The sequence below is a fragment of the Marmota marmota genome, unplaced genomic scaffold (assembly GCF_001458135.2).
Source record: "Marmota marmota marmota unplaced genomic scaffold, marMar, whole genome shotgun sequence".
NCBI classification, from domain to species: domain Eukaryota; kingdom Metazoa; phylum Chordata; class Mammalia; order Rodentia; family Sciuridae; genus Marmota; species Marmota marmota.
Genome location: NW_026000174.1, coordinates 38,029,107 through 38,048,547, shown reverse-complemented (window position 1 = coordinate 38,048,547; position 19,441 = coordinate 38,029,107). Strand labels below are relative to the sequence as shown.

Sequence of the window (19,441 nt, the reverse complement as noted above, 5' to 3'; positions counted from 1 at the left end):
TGGAGGATGGGAAAGGCAGCGGAGCACAACAGACACTAGGATGGCAATTTGTAAATCAATGGATGTGTAACTGATGTGATTCTGCAATCTGTGTATGGGGTGAAGGTGGGAGTTCATAACCCACTTGAATCAAAGTGTCGAATATGATATGTCAAGAAATTTGTAATGTTTTGAACAACCCACAATAAAAAATTAAAAAAAAAAAAAAGAATATGTGATAGTTCATGTTGAGAAGAAATGTTTTACAAAATTTTTTAGCCCATTGTCAAAATAACAGTGAAGATTTACCATTTCATTAGAACACTCTTTAGATTATTCTTCAAATAACATATCAGCAACGATAAAATATATATATTTTATACATACTATACATATATACATTATATACATACTATATATAATATATAGTTTAATATATAGTTTAAGGGTAAAAGCAACCATATATATATTATATATATGTATAAGTAGGATTTTCATTTTTCATCTAACAAGCATTTATTGGATACCTAATGTGTGCCAGGTGCCATGCTAAATCCTAGGGATAAAGAATAAGGAAGTAATTAATACTTTCTGGGATTTAAGCATTTACCTGGGGTCAAAGACATAAAAAAGTATAGTTACAATTCTATGCCTATTATATATAACTATAGAGGTATGATTTATGGGTGTATCCAGAAGAGGGGGGCAATAGTTACCTAACACACTATCTTGTTTAATTTACCGAAGTCAGTCTATGTTAGACACATACACACATACACAATTCGTTCATATCACTAATATCTAAGTCACTGATTTATTTGTTAAACACACTTTTGAGCTAGTAAAATTCTATATGACATATTGGCTAAAATACTGAGATCTCAATTCGGATAGGTATGTGATCTATATAACTGAGTTCTTCAGACATTTAATTTAATCTCTATTCAATTTCAGTTTGTATATCTTTGAGATGAAGAAAATAATATTAGCAACATTGTAGCACTATTACTATAACCAAATGAAATAACAAGTGAAGAACTCTCCCAAATTTATTGACTCATTTCAAATTAGAAAAATGTTAGCAATCATCATAATAAAATATAGTTAAAAATTCATATAATTTATTAATTCACATTTGTATCTTGTTATTCAATTATCCAAATGACCTTTTTAACTTTTCTTCCAGGAATTCATCATTTAATTTTTTTGTGTGTGTATGTGGTGCTGGGAATTAAACCCAGGGCCTTGCAAAAGCCAGGCAAGCACTGTACCAAGTGGAGTTACGTCCACAAAACCTCCTCTTTAACTTTGAGGAAAATTATCTTCTGAGGGCAAAGAAAGCTGTAACCATAGATAAGTAATCCAAAGGGCACTGATGTGAATTTTGAATCACAGTAAAGGAAAGCAAATACTCCTTTTATATATATATATATCATTAGAAAAGAAAAATGGGTAAAAGTCCATTGCTTAATGAATTATTACAAGATAAATACCTACACTACCATTACCCAAATAAAGAAACAGAGCCTCTCTGCACAAAGCTCCATCATATTTTGTGTCTTAATCACAAAGTCCTCCATCCATATTACTCTCCTCAACATAATCACAGTCCTATCTTTTATGGTACTACTTTCTTATTTCCTTTAGTTTGATTATCAATGGGTATGTCCTTAAACATTCAGTTTAGTATAGTCTGTTTCAAACTTTATGCAGATGCAAACATACAATGAATGGTTTGTGTCTGACTTTTTATGCAATGTAATGTATATGAAATCCATCTCTAATTTTCATGTAGTTGTAGTTCCTTTTTCACTGTTATATAGTATTATTTTATATGAACACAACAAAAGTTACTTATGTTTCTACTGTTGACAGACATTTGAAGTCTTTGTTGGATATTAAACAAAGCTATAAAAATATTTATTCTTATATCTTGCAGTACTTAGGAGAAAAACTGCTAATTCACAGAGAATGCTGATTTAACTTCAGTAGGTAATGCTAAACAATATTCTAAATCAATTTATATCCCTACCAATAATATTTCAGTTATTCATGCTCCACAAATTCTTTTCAGTCTATGAAAAATTATATCATATCCACTTGGTTGGAGAGCTACTTAACACCGATTTACTGAGATTTCAATTTGCATCTGATGATTAGAGTACTGATGCCTTTTATAATGATTTGTTTTTCTACAGTAATCTAAATAACAAGCCCTTTGACATCTCTGTGCACTCAAATCTTAGTTGTCTACAACTGGATTTTTCACTATTTTAAAATGAAATATCTGTGCAACTGAATTACAGAGAGATTCTTAATTTTGATGTGGTCCAATTTATGAATTTTTCATAATGTTTCTGTCCCTTTTTAACCAATTGTTACCTGTTCCAAGGTTATGATAACTTTATCCCCATATTTTGTACAAGTTTTGCTTGTCCTTTCAAACTGAGACTCCAAAGTCTTCTGGAATTCATTTTGTAGCAAAAAATGTGTTGGTAGGGGTCATATTTCACATATTATTTCTATATAATAATGCAATTTTGCCAACTTCTTGTAGTAAAATATTTTATTCCTCATTGCTCTGTTATCTTAAAGTCAAGCACTGGACATGGGGTTACCTGTTGTAGCCACACAGCCCCACTGATATTGGTGTGAACTGCCAAGATGTCAATCAACTTGCTGACTGCAGGACATAATGAAGCAAGACTCCATCCTTGAAACCTTATCCCTTCCTTTGATGTACCCCCTTAAATATACCACTGGAGCCATCATCTTTTGTCTAGTTCCAGCTCCCATTTGGCTTAAACTATCAGGGGCTCCACTTTTGAAAATGTACTTCTGACTCTTTGTTTTTTGTTCTTCACTAATTATTCTAGACTTTTAATTTCTCAGGTGGCTTACACCTTACCTAAATCTAGTCTCAACATATGGGAGTACTGAATATAAAGATGTTTCCCATTCAACTAAATTTGTGGAATGGTCACTATGGAATGGTTCATTTGCTGACCTGTTGATAGTTGACAAATTGTACTTCACCTTGCTGATCTTGACCAGGAGGGGAGCTTGTTGGATAAAAGTTCTGGTTCAATTTATGAAGTCTTACAGAAATTTATGTAAAATGCATAGCTCTGAACAGATGGAATCTTCATTATTCTGGATTCCTACTCTATGCTTAAATTTTACTTTTGCCATACTCTGTAAAATGAAAAACTGCACTCCCACTGTGCATGGCTCTCAGATGCCGCCAGTATCTGTTCCCACCCACAATACTTTTTATCTCTAAATTTTGGTGTTCAAAATACAATTAATTATTATCAAGCCTATATAGTTGCTGTATTCTTTTTATTGGTTTTAGAGTGACCAGAAAGCAGGGCATGACTCAGGGCAGCTCAGAAGACTGTTCTTGTGTTGCAGGCCATCCATGGGCTGCATGTGGGCTCCTGTGCATCGAAGCCTAATGAATAGGAAAATCTGGTGTCTGGGAATGACCAGTGGACATTTCCTCTGATCGACTGCCCTGACTCATTGTGATCCCTATTCAAGCTCTGCCACAGGTCCCACACAGCACTGGAGATGGGGTTACCTGTAACCACACAGTCCCTCTGATATGGGTGTGAACTGCCAAGATGTCAATCAACTTGCTGACTGCAGGACATAATGAAGCAAGACTCCATCCTTGAAACCTTATCCCTGCCTTTGATGTACCCCCTTAAATAAACCACTGGAGCCATCTTCTTTTGTCTAGTTCCAGCTCTCATGTGGACTAAACCTATCAGGGGCTCTGCTTTTGAAAATACATTTCTGATTCTTTGTCTTTTGCTCTTCACTAATTATTCTAGATTTTTTATTTCTCAGGTGGCTTACGCCTCTGCAGGAAGAAGCCCCAACAAGACCCTGGCTGTCACCCCATACTCCTGCTTGGAAAGGAAGCAGATTTTTCCTTAGTTTCCTTGGCTGTGTGGCCCCTATGGATCAATGGATTGTTCAACTCTTCTTCATAATTTGGGTGTCCATCAGAAGTTTTCAATTCATAGGGTGTGTTAGTGTTCTAGGCATGCGTTTCTTAATCTTACCTCATTGACTCCATAAATAATGAAAAATCTTTTTTGTTTTGTTTTGTTTTTGTTTCTAGTAGTGGTTTTCTGCAAACCTCTATGGCAGTCTATAATGATTAATAAGGAGATGGCAGTCTAGACACAGCTAGCCTGGTGCATGTTTTACTCAGAAATTCCAGCTGTACACACCTTAATTAGAAAAAAATTCCAAAGCCCAGGCATGTGATTAAAATCTATTTCAGAGTTACAACCATCGCTCTTGTCACAGACCCTATTTATTATGCAGAACAAAATATTTTTGATGCTTTTTCATTTAATTTAAATAAAATGTATTGTCAAAAATCACATATTTACAACAACAAAATCAATTGCTATTAAAAATAAACTAACCCAAAACATCATATATTACAGTTCAGAAGAAATTCCATATACAGTGGAAATTTAGTAAGCGCTGTTGGAATAATTAAAATTTTCTTTTCTCTATTGAGAAGTATTGCATTTTAAAATACTACTTATTTGGAAAAGAATGTTTTCATTTTCTAAATGTCCTGGAGATTTAAAAGTACATTACTAGATGTATATATTAATGTATGTAACTTAAAATACGTATGAAATATAATTTTCACGTGAATTTTAATCGGTAAATCATTTTTAATCATGATTTTTCAGAATGCCAAAAATCTGTCCTCAGTGCTGGACAGATGTAGCCTTTACTGCTGATGTGAACCTGAATATACCTATTACATATTCTCTTTTACACAATGATATCTCTACCTCTTTCCTACAAGGTGTTCAGTAATACAAATCCTTAGCAAATCAGTAGCTCTGAATTACTGACACCAGACAGTAGGATTGTTAAGAGATATTACTCAGAACTTGTTAAAACCTGGCAGAGAAACACACCATTTAAGAAGATCATAAGCAATAAAGTCATGTGTAAAGAAATAATAAAGGATAACATACGCTAAACAAAAATTAAGCACTATTCTAAGAACTTTATTGATGCTAATTTCTTGCTTGCAAAAACTAAAAAATCTGTACCATTTTTTAAATTTCATAAATGCTGCAACCAAGACACAGAGATAGTAAGCTTTTCATTGCTGTTACCAAAATTCCAAATATAAATAATTTAAAGGTGAAAAGATTTATTTTGACTGACAGTTCCAGAGGTTTCCACCCATAATTGGTCAGCTCCATTGTTCTAGGCCAGAGGTGAGGCAGAACATAATGGTAAAAGGGTGTGGTTGAGAATAATTCATAGCAGACAGGAGATAGGAATTTCGGGGCAAGGGCCAAGGAAAAGATATAATCCCCAGGAGCATGCCCCCAGTGACCTATCTCTTCCTACCATGGCCAACTTGACTATAGTTTCTGTAACCTCTCAGTACTCCATTGTATCAGTGGATTAATTCACTGGTTACTTTATAGTTCTTAGAATTCAAAGAGTTCTCAAAAGCCACATTTATGGACATTTGCTGCACTGGGGACCAAGTTTTCAACACATGAGTTTTGAGGGACATTCCAAATCCAAACTGTAACAAATATAGATGTTAACATCAAAATCATATGATTATTGCAAGGTGAGGATCAAGAAAGCCTATGTACATTAGTGGGATGGACTCTTGCTCATTTAAACATTACATCATTCAACTCACATGTAGGATATTTAATAAACATACTTTAAATGAAAGGATACATATGTAAGGAATAAAAATCATGTAATATGCTTCCTATTAGATATGGCCCACTCTTCTTATTATGGTGGTGATTATTAAATAATATGACATCATATTTTTAAGCAGGAATATATAGGAAAGGAAAAATATCCTAAAGAGGGAACTGAAAAAAAAAGTTTCTTCTGAAAATATGGAAACTCCTGAGATTAGGGCATTATATATTTCATTATGCTGACAGTACTTGGAACCACAATGAGAGAGTATTTCAACCTTAATTTCTGTTGAATTAATTCAACCAATAGTAATGAATTACACAAAATAGGGTTTACTGAAAACTTCAAATATGTCGAGGTCAGTCAGAGTCTATCATCAATTTTATTTCCCTGGCAGGTTGATGAGCACTGACTGCTATAGCATAGTATGATAAAGAAATTTTTAGTTTGGTCCATTAATGACATACCAAAAATTCAATACTGAGGTTGCATTTATTATATAAGAATACCATGGTCTATAATAAATGTATAAATTATCTATTACTGTGTAAAAATTACCAAAAACTTAGCTGTTTCAAACAATGCCAATATATTCTCAAGTGTTTGGCCAAGGCTTATCTGGGTCCTTTGCTTAGGGCCATGCAAAGCTGCCATCTAGAAGTCAGCAGAGCTGTCCCCTTAAGTGAAGGCTTGGCTAGGAAGAACCCAATTCTAGCCTAACTCGGGTTCTCTATAGAAATCTTTTCCTTGGAGTTAAGAGTGTCCAGCTTCTTTCTAGCTCTTCTCTGCAAGTAAAGCTCAGCTCCAGAGGTCCTCTACTATTCTCTTTGACATGTAAATTTTCCAAGTATGGCTGCTTACTTCCACACATCAACAAGGAAAATAGCAAGACAGATTCTTGTAGAAGGGAACGTTATCAGGCAATGATATCTGATCAATTTTTCCTCACTCTGATGTTTAGAAGCAAATTACAAGGGAGAGGGTTAATCAGTACATGCAAGAAGGCAGGGACTGTGTGAGGGCATCCTATGGTCTGTCTGTCATCTAGGTTGGTAACTCAGATGAAAATTTAAGAAATTAAAAGGCTGATTTAAAAAATTTATATTACAAAATAATGCATGAGGGAAGAATGACCTAAGGTCACATTCACCACATTGCTCCAAAAAATAACACAGAGAAAACATGTTAATTTGGAAATTTTCATGAGAGGAGATTTTAACAAGAAAAAATAATGAGTGGCTGGCTCTGGTTCTTCCTCATGGATCTCTCCCTGCCCAAACGTCTTTAGGCAGTTGTCTTCTCCTCTCTGTGGCTCAATTTTACTGTGAATCAAGGAGGCCATGCACCATCTATGGGGCTCTGCAGTTCGAGCATCACACAAAGCTCTTCTTTACCCAGAACATATCTCTGAGAGGTTGTTCTCTACTAGATGTAGATTGTTCAACTAACATTGATAGGATCTTCACTCTGTACAGAAAATGCTCACATAAATATCTGACAGCCGAATTCAGTACCTAAAGCACTCCCAAAATTGTTTCAGGGAAAACTGTAAATGACAACTGAGATTTGTCTAATCTCTCACTGGAAGCATGATTAACATTATTCAAGAGAAATTAAGAGACAAGGACTTTACTTTCTCTAGAGTGCAAAAGCAGTCTCTGATCTGTCCATGTTACCAAATGTCACAAACCAACTGGAATATAAAGTACATACTTTGGAATGGGGAATTTTTTTTGTTGTTTGTTTTTGGCCACAAAAATAGAGAAGTAAAATCTTCACAGCAAAACTGAGTACCAAATTTTAGAGAAATACATGAAAATAGAAAGTCAAGGCTTTTATTTTGGTAATATGGCAAATAATATAATTGCAAACTCTTATGTACTACAATATCTAGAAATGACAAACTATAACAACAACTTTTGAAATAATAGAGGGAGAATATAACTCTCAATATTCCTCAAATACTCATAATAATAATCATAATTTGGAAGACAAATATAGCCCATCATCTTGGAAATAAACATCTTGGACTATAGTATGACTGATTAGTAGTTTAAAATATTACTTATAGGGTTTGGGGTGCAGTTTAGTATTAGAGCATTTGTCTAACATGTAGGAGGCCCTGGTTTCAATTTCCAGCACTGAAATCAAACAAACAAATAAACAAAAACCCCTTAAACTCTAAACCTCAATTTCCTTTCTTGCCTGACATGTATAACCTAACCAGGCTATTTTAGGAATTAGTAAAATTGAACACGCTGTGAAACATAAAGTGATATTCACACCATAGATACGGTTACAACATAGATCTTCAAATAATAAGCTCCCATTTTAATCAAGATCCTTCAATTAGACAATTAGACAATTAGACCTGTATTTATATTACAGACAATTAGACCTGTATTTATATCATCAATCAAATGATAGAATACTTATAGGTGATATTAAACAGGATATCTTGGAATCTATTGATCAAAAGGGATTCCATGAGGACTATAGGGTATACTTAAGGAATAGAGAATATCTCAGAACAAGTGTTTCGAAGAGATGAAAAAACTGTAAGCTCTATAATGTCAGCTAGCTGAGACAACTGTCCACTCAAACCCTATTTAACCTACCCTGTCATTATTCTGACTCCTGCTAGCGATGAGCCAAAAATACAAAATAGAATTATTAATTTACTGCTAGCTTGTGAATAAAGCTTTTCTTCTAAAAGACTAAATTTTAAATGCAAAACAAAATCAAATTTTATTTTGTTACAAAGGTGTTTGTGGAGTTAAACTATTTAGAGAGCTTGAAAAACCCAGGAACTTGATTTCAATGTAGTGCTTGCTATCTTAAATGACACATTGTCCCTTGAGGATCTCCACAAGGAAAACACCAAGAGTTTTCAATGAAAAAAAGACATAACAATTTCCAACACGTATTTAGGAAACTTTTTTAAAAAAGCATCAACTCATAGGTCCAACGAAAATGTTCATAAAAAACTAGTATATCACTAGTACTGATTATTTAGATTGATCTTTCCAATTAAAAGAAACAAAAATGATGTGTAGTATAACATTTTAAAATGGCAAATTGTTCACAAGGTATTGAGGAATCACTGGGTTCAAATTCAGTACAAAGTAAGATTCAGAAATCAAGAGCTAAGCTGCATACCTGGACACTGGGGTCACACATATGCATATACTGCAAAAGTGGCTTTTTCATTTCTAAATTTTCTAAGTGCCAGGGATACAATGGAAAGTGAGTCAGACAGCCCAGTCTGCATGAGATATTTTTAGGACATCTCAATAGTAAGTGTACTTGAAATATTAAGAAGCTCCCTTGTTTTGGCTCTGGATTTGTGACAGATAAAAGGCAAGTAGGTGCCTAAAAACAAGGGAAAGCTCAACATAGAGAGGTCAAATTATACAAGGGCAGGTTGAATTTCTTTGTACTTTTGTAAATGCACAATAAAAATGTCAAGTCAGAGTATAGAACAGTGGAATAAGGTATCTTTGAAATATGGAAACAGTCCAAGAACATTATCTTGGTCAAAGGCTACTGTTTCACTTGAATATTTAACTTGAAAAGGCAGACCTCCAGATCAGGATATCAAAGTATTGGCACTGAATTAGGATAAGCATTGGCGTCCTTGACACATGGAAATTAGCAAAATCCACATATGTTCCAAAGCAAACTATTTGAAATTATTATATGTTTATTATTGGTCATATGCTCTGAGATGGCAGAAAAAAATCTCCCATAAGCGTCACAGTAATATGGATTTGCTCTGGTGAGAAATGTGTTGGTTTCTGCAGAATAGATAGGTCTTGCAAAAGACAAGTTCCTGGCATTTGCAGAAAATTACTTTCCATGACCCAGCAGTTCTTTGTTCTCCTTTCCTTCCTCCTGAATTCTCTTATCTGTAAGACAAGAATCTCTCCAGACCCAGGAAAAGAAAATAGGGTTCTTGAACAACTCCACTTTGCTAATGTATCAAGCAGATGGTTTTATCATGTTGGTTATGAATGATCTATTCAGAGTAAAAATGAATCAAATTAAATTAAAAATTGGAAAGTTGACATTAAAATTATAACATAGAATACTAATGCCTATTTTCCACAAACTTAGTTCTTTCCAGTACCAAATCTCCTCTTGCTGTTAAAAAGTTAGATATTTATAAAAAGAAAGAGAAAGAATCTAAAAATGTTTTACATGTTAATGTTATAGAATTACAGAGTAGAAAAGTGGCTACCAGAGGCTTAGGTAGTTAGAGGGAAGGGAGGTTGGAATATGTTGGTCAAAAGAATCCTGTGTGCGTGTGTGTGTGTGTTTTATAAGATAAATTTTAAATAGAGAGTACAAGAGATTTTTTTTTAACCTAGAGGTGCCATTTAAGATTATTGCCTTGGCTCTTTTATACTTGGGGAGGCTCCTTTGATATTGATAGTCTTATTTTTTAAGTTGTGAAAGAATAACTCAAGATTAAATCACTGGTCCATAATATTTTGTTAGTAATAGGAAACATCTCTAGAAAAACACTCAAACTTATATATGCAAATAATTATGCATACAACTTCAGGGGGTTCATAGATCCTCTGAGGCTCCTGCTTGGGCTCCTGCAAGAGGTTCACTAGGGAAACTCTGGGTTAAACTGTCTGTTAGACTCCCTGTAGTTCTTGGAGTACCTGCCTTGTAAACTAAGTTCCATTTGGCTAGCCTTGCCAGAATAAGTTGAATATCTGAAGGTAAATCCTCCAAGCATTTTAAAAGACCTCTAGATAAAGTAGAAGTTAAGCCATCCAAATTTTAAGAAAAATAGGCATCAGTGATTGTACCCAATATGTTCTCTGAGGTAAATGGTGGAATTTATATTTCTTTAAGTTTGTGAGAACACTATGAATTGTAATTAGAATACTTGAGAATGAACACCCACTTCTTCCTGTTTCACATTACTGAACACAAATATTTAATGTTTGAGAATCATTTTATGAATAGCATATTGAAATAAAATTCAATATATTATATGATTCACCCATTTAAAATATAAAATACAAAAGTTCTTAGTATGTTCAGAGTTATACAAGGAGCACCTCAACATTTCAGAACAGTTTTATCACACAGAATAAGCTCAATAGCCATTATAAATCATTCTTTATTCTCCCCTCTTATCTATCCTCTCTTATCTACCCTGGCCCCAGTAAATCACTTACTGATTTTTAGCCTATGTATGTGTGTGTGTGTGTGTGTGTGTGTGTATTATTGTAATTAATGTAAAATATATATATGACTATTCTGGAAACACTTCTAAAATTTATCACATCTAACTATAATTCTATATCTTTTGATCAAAACTCACTATCCCTGTCCTTGCTAAACACCCATGCCTCTGGTAATGACCATTCTGCTACTTCTATAGGATCAACTCTCTTAGATTACACACTTGAGTTGAGATCATATATTTGTCCTCTGGCGCCAGTCTTATTTCACTGACTATAATTTTCCCCAGGTTCATCCATACTGCTGCAAATGTCATAATTTAATTCTTTTTCTGGCTGAAAAATATTCAGTTATTTATATATACTACATTTTTCTTTATCTGTTCTTTAGTTGATAAATAATTGCTTCCATATCTTGGCTATTGTAATTAATGCTGCAATAAACATGGAAGTGCAGGTATCTCTTCAACATATTGATTTCATTGTGGGACTGATGAATTATAAGGCAAACCTATTTTTAATTTGTAGAGAAAACTACACACTGTTTTCCGTAATGAATGCTGATTTACATTACCACAGTGTGAAAGTTTTCTCTTTTTTCTACTTCCTCACCAGAAGTTATTATGTTTATTATTTTTGAAAAAAAAAATATATATATACACACACATACACACGCACACACATATATATGTGCACATGTATATTATTGAAACATCTAAATTATACTAAATGGTGGGTTTCATTGTGACATTCATATATATATATATAACACCATTTGAGGGCTGGGGTTGTGGCTCAGTGGTAGAGCACTCAGCATGTGCAAGGCCCTGGGTTCTATCTTCTGCACCACATAAAAATAAATAAATAAAATAAAGATGAAAAAAACCAACCACCATTTGATCAATTTTACTCCCCAATACTACTTCTCCTCTCTTCTCTTTCCTTACCCAAATACCTCCCTTTACCCTACTGGTCACCATTCTACTTTCATGGCATCCTTTTTATTTCCTCCAGCTTCCGCATATGAAGGAAAAACATGATGCTTTTCTTTTTTTTTTTTTTAATTTTTTATTGTGGGCTGTTCAAAACATTAAAATTTCTTGACATATCATATTCCACACTTTGATTCAAGTGGGTTATGAACTCCCACCTTCACCCCATACACAGATTGCAGAATCACATCAGTTACACATCCATTGATTTACATATTGCCATACTAGTGTCTGTTGTGCTCCGCTGCCTTTCCCATCCTCCACCCTCCCCCCTCCCCACCTCTCCCCTCCCCTCCCCTCCTCTCTCTCTACCCCCTCCACTGTATAACCCTGAGGGTCTCCTTCCATTACCATGCAATTTCCCTTCTCTCTCCCTTTCCCTCCCACCTCTCATCCCTGTTAAATGTTAATCTTCTTCTCCTGCTCTTCGTCCCTACTCTGTTCTTAGTTACTCTCCTTATATCAAAGAAGACATTTGGCATTTGTTTTTTAGGGATTGGCTAGCTTCACTTAGCATAATCTGCTCTAATGCCATCCATTTCCCTGTAAATTCTATGATTTTGTCATTTTTTAATGCAGAGTAATACTCCATTGTGTATAAATGCCACATTTTTTTTATCCATTCGTCTATTGAAGGGCATCTAGGTTGGTTCCACAGTCTTGCTATTGTGAATTGTGCTGCTATGAACATCGATGTAGCAGTGTCCCTGTAGCATGCTCTTTTTAGGTCTTTAGGGAATAGACCAAGAAGGGGAATAGCTGGGTCAAATGGTGGCTCCATTCCCAGCTTTCCAAGAAATCTCCATACTGCTTTCCAAATTGGCTGCACCAATTTGCAGTCCCACCAGCAATGTACAAGTGTACCCTTTTCCCCACATCCTCGCCAGCACTTGTTGTTGTTTGACTTCATAATGGCTGCCAATCTTACTGGAGTGAGATGGTATCTTAGGGTGGTTTTGATTTGCATTTCTCTGACAGCTAGAGATGGTGAGCATTTTTTCATGTACTTGTTGATTGACTGTATGTCCTCCTCTGAGAAGTGTCTGTTCAGGTCCTTGGCCCATTTGTTGATTGGGTTGTTTGTTCTCTTATTGTCTAATTTTTTGAGTTCTTTGTATACTCTGGATATTAGGGCTCTATCTGAAGTGTGAGGAGTAAAGATTTGTTCCCAGGGTGTAGGCTCCCTATTTACCTCTCTTATTGTTTCTTTTGCTGAGAAAAAACTTTTTAGTTTGAGTAAGTCCCATTTGTTGATTCTAGTTATTAACTTTTGTGCTATGGGTGTCCTATTGAGGAATTTGGAGCCCGACCCCACAGTATGTAGATCGTAGCCAACTTTTTCTTCTATCAGACGGCGTGTCTCTGATTTGATATCAAGCTCCTTGATCCATTTTGAATTAACTTTTGTGCATGGCGAGAGAAAGGGATTCAGTTTCATTTTGTTGCATATGGATTTCCAGTTTTCCCAGCACCATTTGTTGAAGATGCTATCCTTCCTCCATTGCATGCTTTTAGCCCCTTTATCAAATATAAGATAGTTGTAGTTTTGTGGATTGGTTTCTGTGTCCTCTATTCTGTACCATTGGTCCACCCGCCTGTTTTGGTACCAGTACCATGCTGTTTTTGTTACTATTGCTCTGTAGTATAGTTTGAAGTCTGGTATCGCTATACCGCCTGATTCACACTTCCTGCTTAGCATTGTTTTTGCTATTCTGGGTCTTTTATTTTTCCATATGAATTTCATGATTGCTTTCTCTATTTCTACAAGAAATGCCGTTGGGATTTTGATTGGCATTGCATTAAACCTATAGAGAACTAACATGATGCTTTTCTGAGTCTGTCTCATTTCATTCAAAATTATGGTCAATTTTCCCATCCATTTCCCTGCAAATGATATAATTTTATTCTCCTTTGTGGCTCAATAAAACTGTATTGTATATATATACCACAATTTCATTTTCTATTCATCTATGGATGGACACCTGGGCTCAATACATAACTTGGCTACTGTGAACAGTTCTACAATAAACATGGCTATGCATTTTTCTCTACAGTATGCTGACTAATTCATTTGGCTAAATACCAAGGAGTAAAAGAGATGGATAATTTGGTGATTCTATTGTAAATTTTAGAGGAACCTCCATAATGATTTCTATAATACCAATGTATCCATTTTTTTAATCTTCCTCTTGCCTAATTGCTTCAATTAAAATTTCAGAGTTACATTGAATAAGAGGGGTAAGTGTGAACATCCTTATTTTATTCCTAAATTTATAAGAAATTCTGTCAGTTTTTCCCTATTCATTATGATGTTGACTTTTGTTTATCATATAATAGACTTTTATAAATAGAGATAAATTTGTTCTATCCACAGTTTCTTCAGTATTTTTATAATAAAAGGATGTTGAAGTTTGTCGAATGATTTTTCTGCATCTGTTGAGATAATCACATAATATTTGTCTGTGGTTTTATTTATGTGATGTACTGCATTCATTTACTTGTGCATATTGAACTCATCCTTGCATCCCTGGGATAAAAACAACTTGATCATTGTGAATGATCGTTTTAAATTCAATTAGGTAGCATTTTATCAGAAAAATTTTCATTAACATTCATCAGTGATATTGGTGATATTATCTGTAGTTGTCTTTCCTTGAAATGGGACCACTTTGAAACAAATTGTATACTTGAAAAGTTCATAAAAACTTATTGAAAATAGTCTTCATGACTTCATCAGTGGATTTCAAGAAAGGAACAAGGAAGTAATTCTCTAGAATAGGCTGAAAAATTGTACTTTAAAAATATTTAGCCTTGGGCTGGGGATGTGGCTCAAGCGGTAATGCGCTCTCCTGCCATGCGCAGGGCGCTGGGTTCGATCCTCAGCACCACATAAAATAAAATAAAGATGTTGTGTCCACCAAAAACTGAAAAATAAATATTAAAAATTCTCTCTCTCTCTCTCTCTTCTCTCTCTCTCTCTCTTTAAAAAAAAATTTAGCCTTTACCAAAAGGTTAATCTAAAACTAACAAGTTTAAAGGTGATGGTTATGTTTTTTTCTAACACACATTACATTAAGCTCATACCTATTAAAATTTTTAAGTTGTTACTGTGAATCTTCAATATTATTTGAAAATTATGCTTTGGCAAACATCTAGCTATAGCAAACCATTATCCTCTTAGCTTAAATTAAACTCAATCTGGATTTATTTATTGTTTTCCTTGGCAGAGTAAGATTTAAGACAAGGTGGGGGTAGTTTGGGCAGTAAAAGAGAAGAAAGAAATTCCCACAGGAGGTCAGGTGGCACAGCCTAGGTCATCTGAGTTTCAGCCAATGAGGCTGCAAGCAAAGAGGAAGATGAATGAAGGCCAGGAAAAAAGCTGTATGAATAAACACTGATATTACTATCTCAGGTTCAGAGTTGGACTAGCTCATGCCTTTCCTAACACACACACTAACTGCATCTCTATTCAATAACTGCACTGTTTTAAAGCTGATAAATGTCATAGATATTACATAACTTAAAAATAGAAATAAGAATATTAAGACAGGAGTAGACAGACCGTTAACTGGGAAAGCAGAAAAAATATTTCACTATTACTGATTGACAGATGTGAAACTTTTATAATGCACTCCTATTTAGAAACCAAACATAGGCTATAATTCTGTAAACGATTTAGAAGGTCATTAAAACCTTTTATGTTTCAGACAATATAGCCCCTGGAACTGCCCACAGCAGTCCTTTCCAGCAAATTCCTCCATGAATAATAACTAAATATGTCAGTAAATGACAGTGAAAACAATAACTTGCCAAGAAAGCCACTCACTTGTGAAAGCTTCATTAACAAAAAAGAAAACTCACACACATGCACAAATCTCTTTAGCAACTATTTTACGTTGTATTAAAGAAACAAAGAACTATGTATCATTATCATTTAATATGTTTTTGAAAGCCTGATCATTCAGAGTCGTTCAAGTGATTGAGAATAGAGAGATGAATATTAATCAGAAATATTAAAAAGACCTATAATAAGGATCTTTTAATACTACAGTTAAGCAAGAAGATATTTATTAAGTGCCTATTAAATCCTAGGAATCATTGCTTTTTCTTTACCTTAGCTCTTTCTCCCGTATCAGGGCCAGGGAAGCCTCCTACTGAAATATTTATTCTTCAGAGGTAAACAGACTTAAATTTGAACTCTGGCTATGCTTCTTACTCAGATGTTATAGACTTGGATTTTACTAATTTCCATATCCATTGGTTTCTTCATTCACAGAGTAGGACAAATATTTCCAACAATATAAAATTAATAACTTAATAATGTTATTCTGTTCTGTAGGCATAGGTGAAAAACAGTAAACTACACAGACATGGCCTCAAAATCTAGCTAGGAAGATACATGGGTTGATTTATGTAAAAATGATTACTAGGCAGTTAATGCACTACATTTATTCAGTAATTATTAAATGATTATACTTAGAGTGAAGGACAGGGTACGGACTCTATATGTACAAAAGGATAGTATTTTAATAAAACAAGGAGTAGATATTAAATAGCAAATAAGAATCTGACATTACATAGGCATTATGAAATATACATTTTTAAGAATCAATAGCTGGCATATAAGTTAAACATAAGAAGTCATCATGACTACTGGTGTTGACCAACTGTAGCTTTGCCAAACAAATGTTTTACTGATCAGACAGTATATAAATAAGATGACCCACAAGTTCAGGTACATGAATTTTTTTAAAAAAATTAAAATTATCAAAAAGGAAAAACACATTAGAGGGTGCCATAAAGGTTTAAGCAAGATCACTCCAAAATCGTAAAATCAAAATAAGTACTCACTCCAGAAGTGAAACAGAAGGGATAAAACAGAGAAAAACATGCATCTCAGCCCCCTAACTAATAAGACACTTAGTCTCATCCATTCTAAAGCCTCAAGGATAACCAAAATTTGTGCAGTGCCATTTTATTTTTAGATAACTATTATTCCTATTATAGGGCACAGGTCAATAATCCACATATTTTTGCTTATCCATATTGAAATGAAAAACTTCAGAAAATGGAAGAGTTTCCTGCTTGTCCTTATTATAATTGATTAATAAATGATAGGCTCAGGCTTTAGAAGTTACACATAGTGTTTAGAGAAGATAATAAACTATACGTGAGCAAATTAAATATCATTAGCATAAATCACCATTTAATAAAAATAAATAATTATTTACTTTTAAGCTCTATATTTTTGTTTTTAAGAATACTTTGACAATTACAAATTGTAGGGCTGCTCTAAATCTAGTGTTGTTTTTTAAGATGAAAAGACACATGGCATGGGATCTGCATAGAAGAGGTAGGCTAATAGTTCTTTCTTGTCCGGGTATGGGGCAGATGTAAATGAATGGTGCCAAAAAGCAGAATTTCTTAATGCCTAGCTTCCCATAACCCAAAACAATATTGTAACACTCAAGTCTCAAGAGAGGATGTGTCTGTTTCTTTATTCCTGAGACTTCTTGGAGTGTACTGGTAATGAGGCTTTCTGATACCTTGCTTGCATTCCCTGAAAATCCTTCTTTATTCGGATCTTTTCTTTTCGCAGATGCAGCCTGTACCCGCAAAAAGATATGATTTTTAAATTATCAACAATTTGGGAATCAGTTGACCTCACGTTTGTAGCTTGAAAATCAGCAATTTTTAAGATCACTGATCATATGTGTCAACAGCATGAACATAATCTCAAAAGCAAAAGAAAGTCAGGCCTGTTGGTAATCTACAAAATCAATCACAAACAGAGGCCCTTGTTTGTTATTTATAATCATTAAGTGGTACTTACCCAGTAACTGTTACATAGTGGGTATATACAGTCTAGGCAGATCAGGTAGGAGAGTTAGTAAATCCATCTAATAATTCATCCTTAAAGCCTACCTATGACCCTGAAAATCATAACAGTTCAGCCTCACAAAGAGCTCTAAGTTGGTAAAGTTCCACTTTTGCATTATTTCCATAATTCCCCTACAGGACATATGAAGAAATGTGGATGTACAGTAATAAATTAGTAACGTGGGAAAAGGCAGCAATAAAATACAAGTTCTATAATAGCCCCTGGGTATTTAATTCATACTCCTAGGCAGGATTTACAGCAGATGAGTTTTAATAGAATAACCAACCTACTTTCTAGACAGTTTTGGTAAGTTATGGTTTTTACATTGCTTTTTAGCCTCCTGCTATAAAGGGCCACTGCTGTGGTATAGTAGTAAAGAGCATAATTGTTTTTGCATTAAAAGAAAGTTGGGATTGATTTCCTGGACACTTGGGAAGCCAAACAATTCTATATCACCCAAAGGCCCTTGCAAATTAGGCTGGTGTCTGCAGGGCAGTAGCAGCTGCATTAAGTAATGATGATGAGGCGCAGATAGCATTAGCGATGAGTCTTAAAAATAGTATTCACAAAAATGTTTGGTTAATGCTACTTTTTCCCACTAAAAGCCTCCTTTCCTGTCAGCTTGTTTTGACCCAGTACCATGGTAAAGACCCTGTCAAAGGAAGATGACAGATTCAAAAGTGCAGGCTCCACAAGAGCAGTAGTTTCTCTTATCCTGAATCTTTCTTTTACAGATGACTATTTTTCATTCACTAATGAAAACACTCTACTTTAGTGTCAATGCTGCCCATAGCTTCTGCCCAAATCTAAGATGTCATGTCAGACAGAAGAATACCTTGAAGGTAGAACCCTATGTATCTTCTTGTTATCCAGGAAGGAACTGCTGACCTAAGAAGGACTAAGATTGGAAATTTGCCTCTACAAAGACATAAGTGCTTTGAGCACTCTGATAAGCAGTTTTTGAAAATACTGCTTTCCAGTGCAGTGCCATCACAAAGAAACACATAAACACAGCCACAGCTAATGTCAGTCCAGAGATTTCTGTCAGAATTGCGAAAAAATCTTCTTCGAGCTATTTAATTATTGTTTTAAATAAATAAATCAATGTTAAAGAAATCAATAAGCAAATCAATATTTGCTTTATTGTTACATTTCTTTATAAAAGACAATGTTAAATATATATTTTAGACAATACCAAGAAAAACTACAAATGAAACTCAATTATATACATATATGGGTTTTCCTTATATAGAGAAATGAAAATGCCCAAAGTCAGATCATTTATAAGTAGTATATTTTCTTATATGCATATATAAAATACTTATCCTCAACTTATTTCACAGTGTAAAAAGTGAAAGAAGGTCAGGCCTGTTGGTAATCTACCAAATCAATCTCAAATCACAAGTATAATCTCCATTGTGGTTCTTGTTATTCAAGAATCGAAAGGCTGAGGCAGAAGGATTTCGAGTTCAGTCAGTCTCAGCAAAAGCAGGTGCTAAGCAACTCAGTGAAACCCTGTTTCTAAATAAAATACAAAATAGGAATGGAAATGTGGCTCAGTGGTCAAGTGCCCCTGAGTTAAATCCCCAGCACTCCCCACCCCCCCCCCCCAAAAAAAAAAGAATAGCTTAGGAGTGAAGGGAGGGAAGGGGGTTTGGTGA

At 34.5% G+C, this 19,441-nt stretch overlaps 1 protein-coding gene across 1 annotated transcript in view; it reads right to left on the bottom strand.

Annotated features, from left to right (window-relative positions):
• The window catches only part of Ano3 (anoctamin 3), a 390,715-nt gene that overhangs the window by 131,126 nt on the left and 240,148 nt on the right, over positions 1-19,441 (bottom strand). Inside the window, exon 5 of the mRNA XM_048788513.1 lies at positions 7,098-7,123. Coding sequence (XP_048644470.1) covers positions 7,098-7,123 — 26 coding nt within the window. The remainder of the gene's footprint in view (positions 1-7,097; positions 7,124-19,441) is intronic.